Source organism: Prosopis cineraria, unplaced genomic scaffold, assembly GCF_029017545.1.
Source record: "Prosopis cineraria cultivar Desert tree isolate PC_DT_omini unplaced genomic scaffold, ASM2901754v1 PC10, whole genome shotgun sequence".
NCBI classification, from domain to species: domain Eukaryota; kingdom Viridiplantae; phylum Streptophyta; class Magnoliopsida; order Fabales; family Fabaceae; genus Prosopis; species Prosopis cineraria.
Genome location: NW_026555341.1, coordinates 18,544,030 through 18,563,252, shown reverse-complemented (window position 1 = coordinate 18,563,252; position 19,223 = coordinate 18,544,030). Strand labels below are relative to the sequence as shown.

The window sequence follows — 19,223 nt, the reverse complement described above, 5'->3', positions numbered from 1 at the left end:
GCAAGGCCTAATGCTGAAGAGAGAGTAGAACTTGAGATACAATTCAGTAGGCTAGTGACCTCCTATGCTTCAAGGAGTAGGCAAGTGACTGGTAAGGAAGATTAGGAAATTCCCATGGACTGAGTTTGGAGGACTTTTTCACAGTTGAATTTTCTAACTTTCAATAGCAGTATAAGAGAGGGAGATGTAGAGAACTGGATTAAGAGAATGGAGACAATCTTTGAGGTCACTCCATGTTTATCTAAGAAAAAAATGGTATTAGCCATAGTACAATTGATTGAGGATGCCAAGCATTAGTGGCATTCGGTAAGACCCTTTAGTGGTAATCAGCTCAGTTGGGAGCAATTCAGAGAGAGATTCTTTTACTGTCACTTCCTTACAATGTTCAGAGATAAGAAGGAAGGAGAGTTTTATGCTTTTTAGTAAGGAGATATGGATAAGGAGCCATTTATGAGGAAGTACAAACAGCTCTCAAAATTTATAACTTACTTGCATGGGAAGGATGATGGTAAGTGGAGAGCCAAGAGGTTGATTGAAAAGATATGTCTTGAATATAAAAGGTAAATTGCCTTATTGGGGGAGGCTACTTATGAGGAAACTTATAATCGGCTTTATATAGCTGTGAGGTGAGGTCAAGAGGTAGATGTTAAGAAGAGAATAGACAGTTATGGAATTACTCCATTAGGCCTAACTAGAGGGATATTCAAGAGAGGCAGTTATGGTGCTAGTAGTTCTGGATCTTTAGGGAGGAGGATGTTTAGTAGAGGATCACATCGTAAGGAGTGATTGGCCAGGGTAGAAGGTTTAGTAGGCTTAAAGATTCTAGAGCTCTATAGTAGTCGAGTCAAATTGTTACTGCCCTACATCTCGTGTAAGCATTGCATGCTCACCTATATGTATAATTGTAGGCAGAACCATCCTGAAAGGTGTTGGATATGCTACATTTATAGTGGCATAGGCCATTTTATAAAGGATTACCCCAAGAATTGAGGGGGAGCTTTTGAGCAACAACTGATCGTAACAGGATGATTTCCCGAGAGGAGGTTCAGATAGCACCAAATCTGATCACAGGTACAATTTCTATCCGCAAGCAAAGAGTTGAGGCTTTATTTGACTTGAGAGCTATTCAGTGGTTTATGTCGTATGATTGTGTGCAAAAGATGGATTTGCCTGTGCATGAGTTACCTTATATTGTTAAGGTGTCTGCGCCTTTTAGATTATTGAACAAGACTAGTAAGGTATGTAAAAGGGTTGAGTTGTGCTTTAAGGGTAAAACTTTAGTGATAGATTTGATCTTAATTCTTATACAAGGACTAGATATGATTATTGGGATGGACTGGTTAGTAAGGAATAATGTTACCTTAGATTATGCCAGAAAGATAGTGTTACTGCTAGTTCATATGACACCAATTGTGATTTCCACAACAACTGCCAATCAACTAAAATTGTCGGTAGTGCAAGTTGAGAGGTTAGTTTTTGAAGGCTATCAAGCTTATGCAGTTTTTTTCATGGTGGAAGGTAGTGGCAATAGTAATATTGATGAGATTCAAGTTATAAGCAAGTTTTCAAAAGTGTTTGTAGATGAGGTATCAGGTTTGTCACTAAAACAAGAAGTAGAATTCTCTATTGATTTGGCACTTGGCATCGAACTTATATCAAAAGCTCTATGTAGGATGACTCCTTCAGAATTGATAGAGCTTAAGAAATAGCTTAAGGAGTTGCTAGAGAAGGGCTTCATATGCCTTAATATGTCACCTTAGGGTTCGCCTATCCTATTTGTGAAGAAGAAAGATGGCAACCTATGATTATGTATCGATTAGACAACTGAATAAGGTGATAGTAAAGAACAAGTACCCACTAACAAGAATAGATGGCTTGCTTGATCAACTAGTGGGAGCTTTAGTGTTTTCTAAGATAGATTTGTGATCTAGGTATCATCAGTTAAGGGTAAATGCTAATGATGTACCTAGATAGCATTTTGTACTCAATATGGTCACTTTGAGTTTTTAGTGATACCATTCAGGTTGACGAATACACCTGTAATTTTCATAGACTACATGAACTACATATTTTGTTCCTTCTTAGATCAGTTTATTTTTATGTTCTTAGATGACATATTGATATACTCTAAGGGTGAGGAAGAGCACACAAGGCATCTGAGGACTGTACTAAGAATTCTAAGAGATAACCACTTGTATGCCAAGTTGAGCAAATGTAAATTTTGGCAACAGGAGGTAAGATTTCTCAAACACATGGTATCAACTCAGGGGATTTAAGTGGATCTTCATAAAGTAGATATGGTATTGTAATGGGAACGGCTAAGTTCAGTAATTAAGGTATGAAATTTTCTAAGTTTGGTAGGATATTATTGAAGATTTATTCAAGGATTTTTGCATATTGCTATTCTTTTGACTCGATTAATAAGGAAGAATCAGCCTTTCATTTGGGATGATCGGTGTGAAGCCACTTTTGTGAAGCTTAAGGAAAAGTTAAACTCGTCGTCATATTGATAATTCTCAATCCATGATTTCCTTATGAGGTTTATACATACGCTTCTTTGAAAGGTCTGAGGTGTGTATTGATGCAAGAGAACTAAGTTGTGGCTTATGCATCTAGACAATTACAACCTCACAAGGAGAGTTATCTGACACATGACTTATAGTTAGCAACTATAGTGTTTGCTCTCAAGATTTGGCTATATTATCTCTATGGTGTAGAGTTTAATATGTGTAGTGATCACAAGTGTTTAAAATATCTTATAGATCAGAAAGAGCTCAATATAAGATAAAGGCAATAGATGGAATTCTTAAAAGATTATAGCTTTAAGTTTAAGTACCATCCAAGGAAAGCCAATGTTATAGCTAATGCTTTGAGTCAAAAATCGTTACATATGGTTGGATTAATGGTTCAAGAACACCAATTGTTGTTGTGTTTCTTAGAAGTATAGCTTAAGGCATCAGATTATACTTTAAATGTAATTCATTCAACCACGATTTCCAATGAGTTTTGGAAAGAAATACGAGAAGCTCAATTGAAAAACAAGTTTTTATCAAGTGTATGAGAGGATATAGAAGAAGGTCGTACTACTTTGTTTTAGTTTAGTGATGATGGGTTCATCTTGTATAAAGACCGAATCTATATACCTGTGAATTTGAGATTAGAAGGAGGCTATTAGAAGAAGCTCATTGGAGCAGATACACAATATATCCTGTTGTAACCAAGATATACTATGACATAAAGAGGCATTAGTGGTGGCAAGGTATAAAGTGAGATGTTATTAAGTTTGTGAGCCAATGTCTTACATGTCAAAAAGTGAAGATCAAGCATCATAAACTAGCTGGTACACTATAACGTCTAGAAATTCCCTAATAGAAATAAGGCAGCATTTTAAAAGACTTCATATCCAGTCTACCAAGAACTCAAGTAAGATATAACTTTGTGTGGGTTATTATGGATCAATTGATGTACTTTTTGCCAGTTAAGACTACTTACGATGTCAAAAAGTATGCAAAGTATATGTGAGAGAAGTGATAAAACTACATAGTGTACCTAAAGATATAGTGTCTGATAGAGATCCCTGGTTTGCTTCAAGGTTTTGGGGAGTACTGTAGAGAGTAATGGGTACTGAGTTGAGGTTTAGTACCTCTTATCATCCATAGGCTAATGGATAGACTAAGCGCACAATACAAACTCTGGAAGACATGTTACAATCATGTATCCTTGAATGAAGAGGCAGTTGGGATAGCTATTTACCTTTGGCTAAGTTCACCTACAACAACAGCTTTCACTCGAGTATTCAGGTGGCATCACATGAGGCATTATACAAGAGAAAGTATAGATTGCCCTTGTGTTGGGTTGAATTGAGCAAAAGAAGTATGATTAGTCTTGATATTATGGATCAGACCACTGAGAAGATCAGGATTGTTCAGTAAAAACTTCATACTGCCCAAAGCTATCAAAAGAGTTATGCTAATAAGCGGCATTGACTGTTAGAGTTTGAAGTAGGAGATCACGTGTTTCTTTGAGTTTCTCCTTTGATTGGTATTGGTAGGTCTATAAGGGCCAAGAAATTAACATCTCGTTATATAGGATCATACCAAATTCGGAGTAGAGTAGGTCCTGTAATGTATAAGATTACTTTGCCTCTACCTTTATTTGGAATACATAACGTGTTTCATGTATCACAATTGAAGAAGTATCAACCAAATCCATCACATGCGATCAAGCTAGAAGAAGTAAAGCTTTAAGAGAATCTCACTTACCGAATTGAACTGGAATAAATAGTAGATGTCAAAGAGAAACCACTGTGAAACAAGACTATCTAGTTGGTTAAAGTGTTTTGGTAAGGAATAGCTTCTAGTGATGTGATATGGGAGACAGATGAGAATACAAGGAAGTAGTACCCTCATTAGTTTTCATGAGGTAAGTGCTTGTGTTTGGATTTTAAGGACAAAATTCCTTTAAAGGAGGGGAGAATTGTAACATCCTAAATTTCAATTTCAGGAACTAGTTGCAAATTAAGAGTAGATTAGTAATTAGTAGATTGCTTGTGATTTGGGTGTTGAATTGGTGTTTTGTGTTGGGATTGAAAGGTAGGAAAATAATTCAGGGCATAACATGTGAGCACAAGTGAGATTGGACTCACTATACCACGTAACATGGTGCATTGTCCAAAGATCACTTAAAGCTGACGTGATCAGCTCATGAAATCAAAAGGCTCCCATCTACTAGGGCAAGCCATATATGGAGATTAGAATCTACTTCAATTAATAACTTGCTGGATAAGTATCGCACAAGCCCAAGCTTCATTTCTACTCGATTTTTATTGAATTTCATTAGTTGAGAAATTGAATTATGAAGTTCTGAGGTGTTGTATCTAAAAGAAAAGGTTAAAACGGGCTATTAAATATAGAACTAAGGTTTTGTGACTAATATAGAGTTGAATGGTTAAGCTTTAAGGATTTAGGTTCAAAATGGCCTAAAAGGTAGGTTAAATGGTGAATTTGAGTGAAAAAATGTATTAGGAGGTTGTTATGATTATTTAAGTAGCTTATAGGGCTAATGATTATAAATAATAGACGTATGAATTCAAAAGGTGTTAATTGAATCATTTGTGTATTAAGGTATTTGGTTTAGCCAAAGCCAAATCAGTGCTTACGTAAAGTGTTGAGAATTGACTTAGGGGCACTATATTATATAGATTGAGTACCTATGGAGTGGCCGATATGAATCTACGCCCTTAAGAGCCTACTGTGATTATTAACCCTTAGTAGTAAGGGTTAAAGGTAACTGAAGTAACCATTTTACTTGTTTGTTTGTGAAATTGTTTATGTGTATTGTGTTGTAAACTAATAGAGTAGCAGCATTGTGAAAGTATATGCATACGAGTATGTGAGTATTAATTAAAATGAATTTAAGATGGCATGTGCATTACCATGCATCGCATTCACGAGAATACCTTAGATTATGGTAGGGGGATGCGGCTTTATTGTGAGGAGGTCTAGGAAGTCCTAATGATCCAAAGAGTAGAGCTTGACTCTACCAGGATAGACTTAGGAGAAAAATCTTAATGATCAAGAGCGTAAAACTTGACTCCGCCGTGATGAGGACCTAAGATATGGAATGATCCACAAGGTTATCCTAAACTACAGTAGGGCGTCGTAGTCCTACTTTGTATAAGGCTAGAAAGTCCTGATGATTTAGAGCATAGAGTTTAACTCTGCCATGATGGACCAATGAGACCACCCATACGCAAAGAGCATTACCTGGTCTAAGTAGTGGTATGGTGGCCCTATTCTATATGACTAAAAGTCCTAGTCCGAGCGTAAAGATTACTTCAAGTTGGAATTAGGAATGCATTGCATGAGCATAACGAGATTGATAAGAATGAATTCTTGTGTATGTATATGATATTGTTTTTATTAATACACATACTACTTTATTGCTTGTTTATAATTTTACTTGCTACCCAGTAATTAGGGTTACCTTCAAGTTATTAGGATGTATGTCTCACTTCGTTACTTTTGAATACAAGTAAAGAGAGCACGAGAAGGTTGGAAAAGGAATCGAGGGAAGACTAGCCTCACTTAGTAGTGGTATGACTACTATTTATATAAATGAATGTATAATGAGTTGTGATAGTAGAGTTTCCAACTAGGATGCATAAATGAATGTGTGTTAAAATGTGGTATGAAACTTGCTTAGATATATGTATATGATGTTGCATCTCATCGAGGGTGCCCTAGTAAGAGGGTACATGAGTAGTCCTAGATGCTAAACAAGTAAGTATATGTTATTGTGTAACTTGTTCCACTTATGTGTGTGGTGTGTGTATGTGTTGAATGTGAAATTGATTGTGAATTGTGTATGTATGTGAGAACTTGACACAAATGGTGAGGCTGAGCCCCATTCAGAAGAGTCGAGTATATTGTGATCTCGACCAAATGGTGAGGCAGAGTCTCGTATGTAAGAATCAGAGGGTTGAAAGTGAAATAAGTCTATTTGTATATATGTGAATATGTATTGTATGTGTATTCCTCATATGAGTTCACAATTGTGTGATGTGGCATTGAGAGGTCAAAATGGGCAATTGATGTGATATTTGTGGTATGAGTTATTAATCAGTGTATATGATCCTTTTGGACTTGGTTCACGATCGGAAGTAGTTTAATGGGACAAGAAATGAGAATTAAGCAGTTATGGTGTAAGTTTTTGAAAGAAAAGTAACTTTTTACACTCGAATGTTCAAATTTAGATTGGATTGCCAAATCAAGTTCAAACTTATTTCATTAGCTAATATATGTTTTAAATTTCATAAAGGTGCTTGAATTATTATAATCGAACATAGGGTGTAGAAATGGTGTGCAATGAAAGTTCGTCTTTCAAGTTGTCATATAAATAGTAAAAATTGTTGTCATATACGCCGCAGTGCATGATGTAGAAGGAATAAAGTATGTTACTTTGTACCACATACAGCAGTGCATGTGGCACACACTATAGTGTATGGCCCATTTTTAGGGTTAAGAATGTTGTGTCTTTTTTAGAGTCGTTTGACTACATTTATACTTTGCTAGCTCTCTTATTTTAAAGAAGGGCTATTACTCTAATATTACTGTACTTTTTAATAATTGTTGATTGTGTAATTGGAGATGGTAAAGTCCGATTTGAGTTGGGACTTTACAATTTCATTTCATTCACTCTTTATCAATATGGGTTTTCTTTTTGCAAGTAGGTTAAGTGACCTCCATCTGTTAGACCATACTTGAGAGATGCTAGCCAAGGTCGACTGTGTTTTTCATAACAAGTGAACTTGATATATGTGGAACAAAGAAGGGCTAGCCAAAAAAGATCCTCTCACAGGACTTTATCTTTTTTAATAACTATACATGTTCTTTATTTTACATAAGATCCTTTCACTAGACTTTATATTTGTTAATAACTATGTATGTTCTTTATTTTTCATCATTTATTCCTCATTTTATCTTGTCGTTCACAATTTTCCCACTAGATCTTATAGTACTTTCCATCTTTGTAGTCCCTCTGATTTTGTCTCTATTACTAGGGAGAACAATACATGCTTCTATCGTTGGCTATGATTTAGTTCACCGTTTCTTCCAAGAGATTAAGGAAGGAAAGTGGTCCTTCTTTAGAGGCTTCACTATCTATTTGGGAGGACAAAGATTCCTTGAACATTTTAGAATCATCTTTAGAAGTGAGAGTATTGAAAAGAACTAAGCATTATCATACTTCATATGGTTTCATTTTTGTAGACATTAAGTCTTTGAGGTAGACTTGCATCTTTGAATAGATTGCAATAGGCTCATAGCTTTCCATTATTTTGGTCTTATAAAGTCTATCATTCCCTTATTCATAACATCATTGTGACTTTTTTACTAGATATTTGTGCTATTCTTAAGAGTATTGATTGCCTGTAATTGGTCAAAGTTCATGATAGAGACATTATTCAACTTTCATTTATTGTAGAGGATGAAAGCTTTCAATTTTTCTCCTTCTCAAAGCATCCTTTTAGTGTTTCAATGTTTTAAATCCTTCTATATTTCTTCATGATGTTGTTAGTTCTTAGGAAAAATTCTATACTAGTGTTTCTTGGAGAAGATTATGCCAAGAAAGCATGGAAGATCTATACCCAATTTAATGTGTAGACGCACTTTATTTGATTTTGCCACTTGTATCACTATGATTAATTAACATGCATTTGCATAGGCTAGATTTTTCCTTAGTTACTAAGTAGTTTTACTCACCCCTCATTTAATATTTTACAGGAACTAGCTCTGGTTGGAACAAGGAAAAGGCATATGAGGTTTAGGAATCAAATTTCCTATTGTAATTCCTCAATTACTTTTGATTAATGTGTAATTGTCATAATATTTTCAACTAGGATGTTCATGTTTTATTATACATACACCATTGAATATTCAATATTAAAATGTGTATGTGATATCTTTTTTAGTTAAGATATTTGTACTAGGCTAAAACACTTATGCAAGTAAGAAGTGAGTATATTTGTGAATGATGATAATTTAGACGTGGAATTACATATTTTGGCTCCCCCTTATATTTTTTGTGATCAAGGAGTTGAGAGGTGAAAATGTAATATAAGTATTGTTTGAATGTTGTGGTATATTGCATGAGTCTGTTATAGTCCATTAAATGTGGTCTAAGGTTGATATAGGCTTTTGGCACTTAGATTGAGTTTTAGACACCTTAGTTATGTTTTGAAAGAAAAAAAAGAGTGAGTTTGCTTTTTGGTATCTAACTTTTGATTGAGAAATAATTTGAATATGAAACCAATGCCACTAGCTAAAGCTCAAAGAAAGCTTTCTGTAGAAACTTAGATTATTTCAGTTGAATATTAAAAGAAGATTTGGTGAGTGTAAGAAATTTAGAAAATTTACCATGACAACACGTTGTCACAGGTTTTTTAGTTTATGCCATAAAATGAAATTTTATGCTACAGCATATTTTTTTAAATAATTATTTTTGGCTGTAACTGATGTCCAAGCTTCCGTATGCATGTTTTTTCTTAATTTTAGTTTATGAAATAATTTTTATAGCATTTTAAGTTTTGAAAACTTAGGATCCCACTACAGCATAAAATTTTATGCTACAGTGTATTTTTTAAAATCATTATTTTTACTCGTTTAACCCTAATTTAATGTTATCTTACCTTGTATGATGTCCATGCTTTCATATACAAGTTTTGCTCTGAGTTTAGATTATGAAATGATTTTTATAGCATTTTAAGTTTTGAAAACTTAGGATCCCATAAATGTAAATTTTACAAACTTGGTAATTTACTTAGGTTAGTCCTGTAATTACTTTTATTATGGAGTTAATTGTGGATTAGTAAAGGAGACCTTACATGTACCACCGAGACTACTTCATCTATTTTCTCTTCCTCCTTTAAGACTTGCCAACATAACTTTCTCTTAATTTCTAGCTCACTCTATCATTTATCCAACCCTTTACACATGCCACGTGGTTCCTTTATCATGCAACATGTAGCTTATGATATGCAATATATCATACAACGTCATTGCCATGTGTTTTCTATTCTCTTTTTCCTTCATTCCTTGCTCAACATCTTATTGTTTGTGCGTGGCTACTCGAGAATTTAGTTCCCTTGACAACCTTCATTCAGGCATTAATGGACAAAGAATTTATGTTCATCTTGTGTGTCCCTTTGTTTTCACACATTCTTATGCCATTACTTTTGGCATGGCTTCTTTAAGAGACCTCAATAACTAGATTTCATTGTCATTAACCACTAGGTTTCTTATCTCCACAACTAACTAAGTTTCCATTAGCACTTCTAACTTTTTTCTTCCAACCTCTTTAGGCTTTCTACAACAATTGTTCATTGGATTACTTCTTAAAGAACTCATATGTAAGCCATCATTACACAAGAGCTACTTAAACAAACTTTCTTGCTATTGCTTGTTGAAGGAAAATGTTATGCCATTTCTAATGTTGAACTTGCATGATAGAGAGATGAGGTGCACTCTCAATATCATATTCACATTACTCCAATAACTCTTATGAAAGAATCTCAATCTATTATGCCTTAATTTTGCTTCAAGTTCATTAACATAAGATATCTTAAGAGGAGCTTCACCCTTGAGAGACAGAATTTTGGTTGACCCTTATTTCGAATCATTATCTTCACTTCTTATTTCTTTTTGCTATATTTAGGACTTTCACTTCTAGTTGTGTTCTTTTATTTTATAAACTTTAACTTATCCAATCATCACTGAAATTTGTCTTTAACTATTACTTCCTAGATGCTTATGGATGAGTTATCAAACTTTATCCCTTACACTTGGTGTAGAGGATATCAAATTTAACTTATCTGCTGTCTTCACTATCCAAGATGCACAGTAATTTCAATCATATTTTGTTGTCACTAATATATATTTTTTCTTTACAACCTTACGTTCTCCCATTTCTCTTAGGTTTCAATAGGTCAAATGTTATCTTCATGAAGAATGTGCACTTATCACATCACAAGAGTTGAAGTACCATCTAAACAAAAATCCTCTTATAATTGTTTTACTTTATGTTGTGAAATCTGTTTGTGCAGGTTCTTTCTCTAAAACTATTTTACCTTTCACATGTACTTACTTTTATTTCATCTGTTTTTGACACCTTGCTTATTTATCATAGGTGAAATTGTGCTCACCAGCTTTTCTACTGCAACAAAAGTCATCTTTGATGCTCAAATTAGGATGTCTTTAATGGAAGCTAATGGAGCTATTATGATCTTTTGAACTCCTTACAAGGAAAAGGCTATGATCTTTTTTTTTTTTGTTCTAATTTTCAGTGTACATGTGTTTTGCTCTTCTTGGCATTTTATTTCTGAAACTGCTTCCATTATAAATATTTCCTCTTCTAGTTAACCTCCTCTCTTGATCTATGAAATAGCTATAACTTATTCTTATGCTCTATGTCTTTCTATCATCTTGATTTCTTCTTTTCCAATACCTCTTAATTCACTAAAGTTTTATCAGTCAACCAAGGATTTTAACTCAAGTGAACATACAAAAAAAAAAAAGATATGTACCTCTAGATCAAAAACATATTAGTGTAACTAACTAATGCCCCTACTTGACGCATTTGATGCTCTTCAATTGTATTTATTCACAAAAAATCATTCTCCCACTTACTATTATTGTGCTATGAATAACAAAAAAAATTACAATCTACAATATCTTTAACTCAATCTAATAGAAACATGTTCTTTCAAATAGATACTCTTGGTACTTTTCTGCATATGTAATTACAACCAAATTTATATCAACATCCTAAAAAATTAACTTATGGAATCTACATGTTCTAATCTAATGCATCAATTTTATAACTTCCTTCATTTCTACAACCAATTTTTATAGAAAACATCTATTTAAGGTTCTTTTTTTCCTTTCACATGCACAGAACTTTAGTCCCTTTACACAATTCATTTCAAGTCTAATTCCCTTCATCTAATTCTTTCAATTGCATCAATTACTTAAGTTATAAAATTCCTCATTCATTTATTCTTTAATCAAATCAAATCTCTTCACCCACCTCCACAGCCGATATTAACAGTCATATTCGTTTGCTCCTATGTACAATGTTATTGCACTGTAATCAATAGCTACATCATTATAACATTTCAACTTAACACTCTTCAAGCTTTAAATCATCACAATTATGCTTTCTCTAAAACTATTCAATTCTTTCTGCCACATCTATTGCTTATTTTATGCTCTCAATTTTCCTTGTACTTCATTTCCATTGTAAAAAAAAATTGCAACATCATATCAAAATTCATGTTTTGGTGCTTGTAATTCAAATCTTATTATTGATCCTTCTTTCTTGCTCCCTTTCTTGATCTACTATATATAAATTAGCTTTGTTGTCATCATTTACAGATACCATAATATTCTTTTCTTTTCAACATTATTGCACTTATCTTTTATATTTATCAAGCACAAACACAAACCCTTCAAATGGTAATTCTTATGCAACTATAGCAATTACGTAGCCATTCATTCAATATTGTCCATATATTCATTGATTATCCTAGCTATACTATATTGTCTTTGGTAGAGACTTTTGTAAAATCTTACTAGTAATACCTAAAGGTGGCAAAGCAATATTGTCAATGCATCTATCAACTCATCATACTTATGGAATCACTGTACTATCTTCAAATTGACAAAGAACATGCACCTCTCTTCTTCTACAAACTCTATTGATCAACCAAAAATAAGGCATTTGTAGGTTGCTTGATGTAGGTGATGGAAAATTATCATTTCCAAATGATGTTGTTGTAGAGATTGACATACAAATCTTTTAGTTGCAGACTACTCTAATCCACTTGAAGCAATTATCAATGCACTTATCCAATTTCCAATCATATCTATCTAATTTGACTTACTTTAATAATATGGCAATCCTAGCTCCGACTATAGGCATAGTCAATAAGATAAATGATTATGTGTGTTCATTATTGCTAAGGGAACCTATATACTATTTCAACGCTAACTTAATCCCTAAGTCAGCACAAGATAGTAAGTTAATAGATAACTTGTATACAACAAAGTTTTAAACAGCATCAATAGCTTAGGTCTCCTTCCACACAAACTTACTTTAAAAGTAGGTACTCTTATTATGCTTGTGTGAAACATAAACCAAGCACCAAGTCTTTGCAATGGAACTAGAATTAGAATTACATACCCGGCAAACATGTACTTAAACTAATTTTGTGTTCACCATCATATATTCTTGTGTTCTTTTAAATTGACTTTAATGGGAGAAGTTTTATATGACGGGGATATTTAACCATCATACATAGTTAAGTATATATGATAGAAAAATAACCATCATATAAAAAGGTAGATTTTAAATGATAGCCTAATTTAGTTCTTTCAAAAATAACTATTATTTATGCTTGTTTTTGTAGTAGTGCTTATTTTTAAAAAAACTACACAAGCAATGTTTTATTACCATAATTTGTAAATAAAATTTTACCACTACACTTCACTCATTTTCCAACTATAACTCATATAACATAAAAAACTTATAATTAATGTTGTTGATAAAATTCACAAAACAAAAACATACATGATTGCCATTATTTACACCTAACAATTAAAATTTAAAACACATGAGACCACTTTCTAACATCTATCTATAATCTATTGTATTTACCATCGAATGGTACTGCATCTGACTTTTTTACTTTTTTTTTAATTTTTATTCATCATTGATTGATAACTATTAGATTCGACTTTTCTCTTTTTTTAAAAAAATTTTTATTTGTCACTGTTAGATGGTACTGTATATCTACAGTACGATCCAACTTTTTAACTTTTTTTTATTTTATTTGTTATTTTTTTAATATGATACATTAAAAAAGGTACAAAATAATATGGGCCCTATAGTAAAAGAAGTACATCTAGAACCTTAAAAATAAGTTGCTAATATGAAATTTATAATTAAAAATGAGTAAACTATTTTGTCTGTTTTCATCTTAATTAATGATAGATCTATTTTGCTTTGTAAAATTTATATGAACATTTTTAATATGAATAGTTATAAAATATAAAATTTTCTTTTAATGTTAATATTTTATTTTCATTCATTTAACCATTAATTGATTATTAAGTCATATATATTAAACCAAAATACCCCTATTTAAATATAAATATTTCCTAAAAAATTTAAATTATCAAAAAATATTTTTTACTATTTAAATGTATTTATTTTTTAATTTTTTTAAAAATTAAATATATAAATTAGCCAAAAAAAATGCAAAGGTAGGAGTCTACATTTATAAATGTGAGTGGGACCTATAATTTAATTAAAAATTTATTTATGTAGGGTGAAAAAAATTTTCCATATAAAATTTCATTTTCAAATGTTAAAATTGTGGATAAGATGTAAAAAATAATAAGATTTTTATTTTTTAAAAGATCATATAAGATTTATAGTAAAAATTAGAGGTGGATATAAAATTTTTACTAATAAAGAGAGAAAAATAAAATAATTTTTAATAATTTGGGATAGTTAAATTAAACAATCTAAATAGACTCTAAAGCTAGAGGTGTCAAGAGTCGGGCTTGATTATAATTTTTTTTATTTAGATATTTTAAACTTAATATGAATTGAGGCTCTAAGGAAAATGGAGAGAATATAAGATTTTAACAAACTTAATTTTTTAAACAATTGAGCTAATGTGATATAAAAAGTACGTGGAACCTACCATTAAAAATGTGAGTAGGGGCTTGCATTTATAAATTTGAGCTAGACTTTTAATTTAATTAATAAAATTTATTTATATGATATAAAAACCATTTTCCATACAAATTTTCATTTGTAAATGTTAAAATTTTAGATAAGATGTAAAAAAGAATAAGATTTTTATATTTTAAATGATTATATAAGATATATAGTAAAAAATTGAGGAGGATATAATATTCTTATTGAAAATAATAGGTATTAGACATATAATAAAATTTATATGGGATACACGATTTAGATAAAAATAATTTTCTATTTATTTATTATTAACATATGGTAACAAATCAAAAATTTGTAAGACTATATATAAGATAAGTTTTTGTTTATATTCTTCAAATGCATGAGGTTTAAAAATCTATTATTTTTTATTTATACGTAAAAGTTGATTATGATTTGAACACCTATGGAAAATATTGATGTGGTTATGTGCCTCAAGTTTAAGTAAAAAATAATATGGGCTACAAGTTAGTTATATAATATTAATGAATTTATCTTTTATTGCACACCTAATCTTTTTTTAATAATTATTATGTTACTTGAAATGCTCGTACATATGGTTAGTAAATGGTATTAAAATATAGATTATATCATTTGCTTGATTTATAACCATTATAATTATAATTTATAAATAGTATTATCACCTAAATTATAGTATGATTCATTATGGTATATGTTTTTTTTCCTTAAGGTGATATATTAGCCAACACATTTAAAAAAAACAAGTTAAATTATATTTCAAATTGTAGGAGGCAAGAAATGTTAAAAAACAATTATAGTTTTAGTATATATAAAAGTAACTCATTGCAAAATAGAAGTTATTTTTTAGGTATCTTCCTATTAAAATTTTGATCTTATACTTACCAGCTATAGGAATACTTTAGGAAAAAAAGAAGAAGTTGATCATTAACTTTTAACTATACCGGGTATATATTCTAAAATAAAATGAATTATGATTTATATTTTTAATATATACGAACAAAACAAATTTTAAAATAAAATTTTTTAGATTTTAATTTTCACAAATTAATATATTATAGAGTAAAATACATTTGCATTCCTTTTGTTTGTTAGAATTATAAAGACTTATTCTTTATATGAAAAAACTTATACTTTAGTTTCATTTTCAATATGGTTAGAAATATTATGTTAAATTTCTAAAATATTCAATTTATTATTTGTATTTATTTGGAAAAATTTAAATTATTAATTTACCCCTATAATTTATTCATCTATCCTATTTCTTCCTAATTTAAGGAACTTCAAACAATTTTTGGCAAAAAAAAAAATTAACCATTAATTATAACAATAATTTAAAAATATTTATCAAAATTATTAAATTTAAACAAACAAAAACATAAATTATATTGATTAATTTATCTCTTATTACTAAGTTTTTTTCTGCACATACGTTTTTGAAAGATTATTTTAATAAACTTACTCTCTTAGTTAAAAAATGAAGGCATTTTTAAGGTATTTTTTAAGGTTAGATGTTAAAAAATATAAGATATTTTTAGTACAATCATTTTTCCAAAAGTTTCCATAATAAATAATTATTTTAGAGTAAAACATTCAATTAAATAGTAAATATGGAAAGATGATGTTATTTTAAAAATAAAAAACTACTTTATTGGAGGTAAAATTCAATTAAAAATATCTTGCATATTTAAAAAGATGGAGTATGTATTTGATTTTTTAAAAAAGCACTGAATAAATTAGTTTGTATGACTAATAAATTTAAAATATAAATAAAAATCTAAAAGAATATATTAATAATTGTGAACACTGTATTTTATTCAGATATTTTTTTTTTTAAATTTAATAAAAATACTAATGAATAAACAAAAAAATTATATATAAAAATATAAAAAAAATAAAATTTAATCTTTTTTAGGATCATTTTTTTATAAAATAAAAAATCTTTAATTAATAGGTTTAATGTTATTTTAATTTAGATAATCTTTTGTAGGTTAGGATCTTATTTCTTTTAGTTCATTAAAAATAACCAAAAAATAATAAAAAATACAAAAACAAAACAAAATTTAATCCTTTTTAAGATTATATTTTTAAAAATAATTTAAATAAATAAATAATAATCTTACTTAATCTTTAAAAATATCTCTGAAATTATTCCAACCATTCAAGACATTAGGAACTAATTTTTGAGAAGTCAACTCTTCTTGAATTTCTTCCTTTTAAATTTTGTTATCTTCGAAAAAAAATATGCTTGCTTAATTCAAAATCAAATTTGTTTTCTAATTTTTAAAATTAATAAACATGATTAAAAAGCAAAAAAAAAGAATTATAGTTTTTTTTTCAAAAAAAAAAGTAAAATAATGATATAAACCAATGGGATAAACCTTAACCCATCAGTCTCAAAGTCAATTGCTCGATCAAGCGCCACTGGTCAAAAACACGCAGAAAGAAAGCAAAGAAATGCAGATGGAAGAGATAGAAGAAAGGAAGAAGATCAAAGCACGCAGAGGCAAAAAGGGAGGATGAAAACACAGAGCAAAGAAAAGGGAAGGGTGCCAGTCACGGAGAACAAGCCAGAGATGAGAGAGCTTTCAGCACACATAAGAAAAGGCAAAAAAAAAAGAGACAGAAACGTGACAAAGACGCGTAAACACGATGACACAGCGAAACAAGGGGAAAAAAGGTATAAAAAAAAGGGCATGCACGTGATCAGGAAGAGAGGACAGGGATGACAATCTGAAACAAAAAGGTGTAGCGATGAGTAATCGCCCTTCCCTTAGATCCTCTATAAAAGCTAGAGAGGATTTCAGAAGAGGGGATCGGGTGAGAAGAGACCGAAACATCTGTGTATTTTCTGGAAAAAAAAAAGATTGAGAGAATTGGTGGAATTCACAACTAATTCGAGAAGTAATATGAGGCTTTGAAGGTGAGATAGGTTTGGAAATTCTCAACTGCAGCAATAGGTTTGAAATTTATGAATCCAAATTACTCTAACTTTGATTGGTTAGCTTATGTTACCTAGTTGATTATCTAACTCTTGTTCTTTTTGACTGTGATTCAATGTTGGGAATCTGGAGTTGAAAATTAGATAGAATTTTTTTGTGTTTTTTCTTTCTTTGGTTAACTTGTAGGGGGATCTGGGTTAAGCTCAATATATGTATGTGTTGAACGAATGTCTGGTTTAGCTCTGCATCTGTATGTGTTGAACGATTGTTTATCCTGGCTGAATAATTCATGCATGTTTAAAGTTATTTAAAAGCTCAAAGATAGATTAAAAATTTAAGGTGTCATTTGGTTAAAAGCTGGTTTCATGACCTGGTGGTTGGCATTGCGTGAACTATCCGGATTTTAATATTTAACGATTATATTAGTAAATGAGAGTGTGGTTATAGGTATGAATCATATTGCTTTTTTTATTTTTAATTTTTTATGGATCACTGTCCAACTATTTATAAGATTAGATATGATTTTATGCATCCTAGTGATCAGAGAATGTAGTTCAATTAAATTTTAGCCTCATGGTAGTTGAAGATTTATCATCGTGCTTGCTTATTAATCATGAGAATTTGCCAATTTCATGGTGACTGTTTTGGGTATGGTTGAATTATAATATGAATTCTCATGCTTTTTATTTATTGGCCATGTGAGATTTTAAGAAATATATATAGGCATTCAAAATGATCATCTACTGTGTAAATGAATAAGGTTTCACAAGTAGATAGATCTAACTTGTATATATTGATATTGATTCCAATGATCCTCCATAATAATTAACCTTTTTTAACTTAAATCGATAAAATATTTAAGTTTTTCATGTAAAAGTTCAAGGAATTTTCATAGAGATTTAAATTAATTGCGTCATCAGATGGGATAATAAATCCTCACAGATAATGTGATTATCAATTTATATATAGTAAATAAATAAATTTTTTGTAAATAAAATAAAATAATAAACATTTTTTTAATAAAATTAATTAATTAAATTAATATATTTACACGAAGACCTTAAAATCTTTTGATCATATGAGATTTTTGAATCTCTATAAATTGCTAAGATAATTATTTTGTCATGAGTTAATAAGACTCTGCTGATATGATGATCATGAGTTTTATCATACGCTGTGAATGATTATAGTCCTCGTGTGCCCACTGAATAAATTTTTAATATATAAAAAACATATTAAAATAAAATATTGTGTAGATAATCTTAGATTTCATATCATAAAGAAAATATAGAATTTTAAAAAGCATTAAAGTTATTTAAATGTCCACGAGTGACAATAAATCTCCGTAGGCATATTAAAATTTTTTCCTTTAAATTACTTTTTTATGTTGACAAAATGAATCTTTAAAATAAGAGAAAGTATAATAATGAAAACATTTTCAAAATATAAAATGAGAAGAAGAAAGTGAAACCACATTATCTTTACAATTTAAAACACAGCAAATCTTAGAAAATTATTTTATTTGCAATTGATAAGTTATTTTCATTTAAACTTCTCTTTTTTAGGGATATTATAAATAAAGAAAACCATTGACATTAGTCTTATCCCGAATTACAGGAACTTTGATCCCCCATAGAGTATGTAGACCTCAGAGTCTAATTCTGAGTCAAGTTAGTCCTTATAAATAAATAAAAATATTTTTATTAATTATTATCATTTTTATATCAAATACATGACTGAGAAAGGGATAAATTAAAATAACTTTAAAATTATATTAATTTAGCACAACAAACTTTAGGTATCGTTATCATGAACAGGTGTTATAGGGTGCCTAACACTTTTTCACACTTAATCGACTCCTGACCTATTTTCTACTTTCACAAACCATGTTTACCTCTTTTAAACGGTTTTTCAAGATTTTTTCTCAAAATTTTGATGACGACTCCATTTTTTCGGTTTCTTTCCAAAGGGCGAAATCTCCACTCTCGCGCGCCGTCAGCA

General features: G+C 30.2%; 1 protein-coding gene across 1 annotated transcript; it reads left to right on the top strand.

Annotated features, from left to right (window-relative positions):
• The first annotated feature begins 432 nt into the window (after positions 1-432).
• On the top strand, positions 433-1,709 carry LOC129322477 (uncharacterized). The gene is made up of 2 exons (XM_054968789.1): positions 433-560; positions 1,025-1,709. The coding sequence occupies exons 1-2, from the start codon at positions 433-435 to the stop codon at positions 1,707-1,709; spliced, it is 813 nt and encodes a 270-aa protein (XP_054824764.1).
• The last annotated feature ends 17,514 nt before the right edge of the window (positions 1,710-19,223 follow it).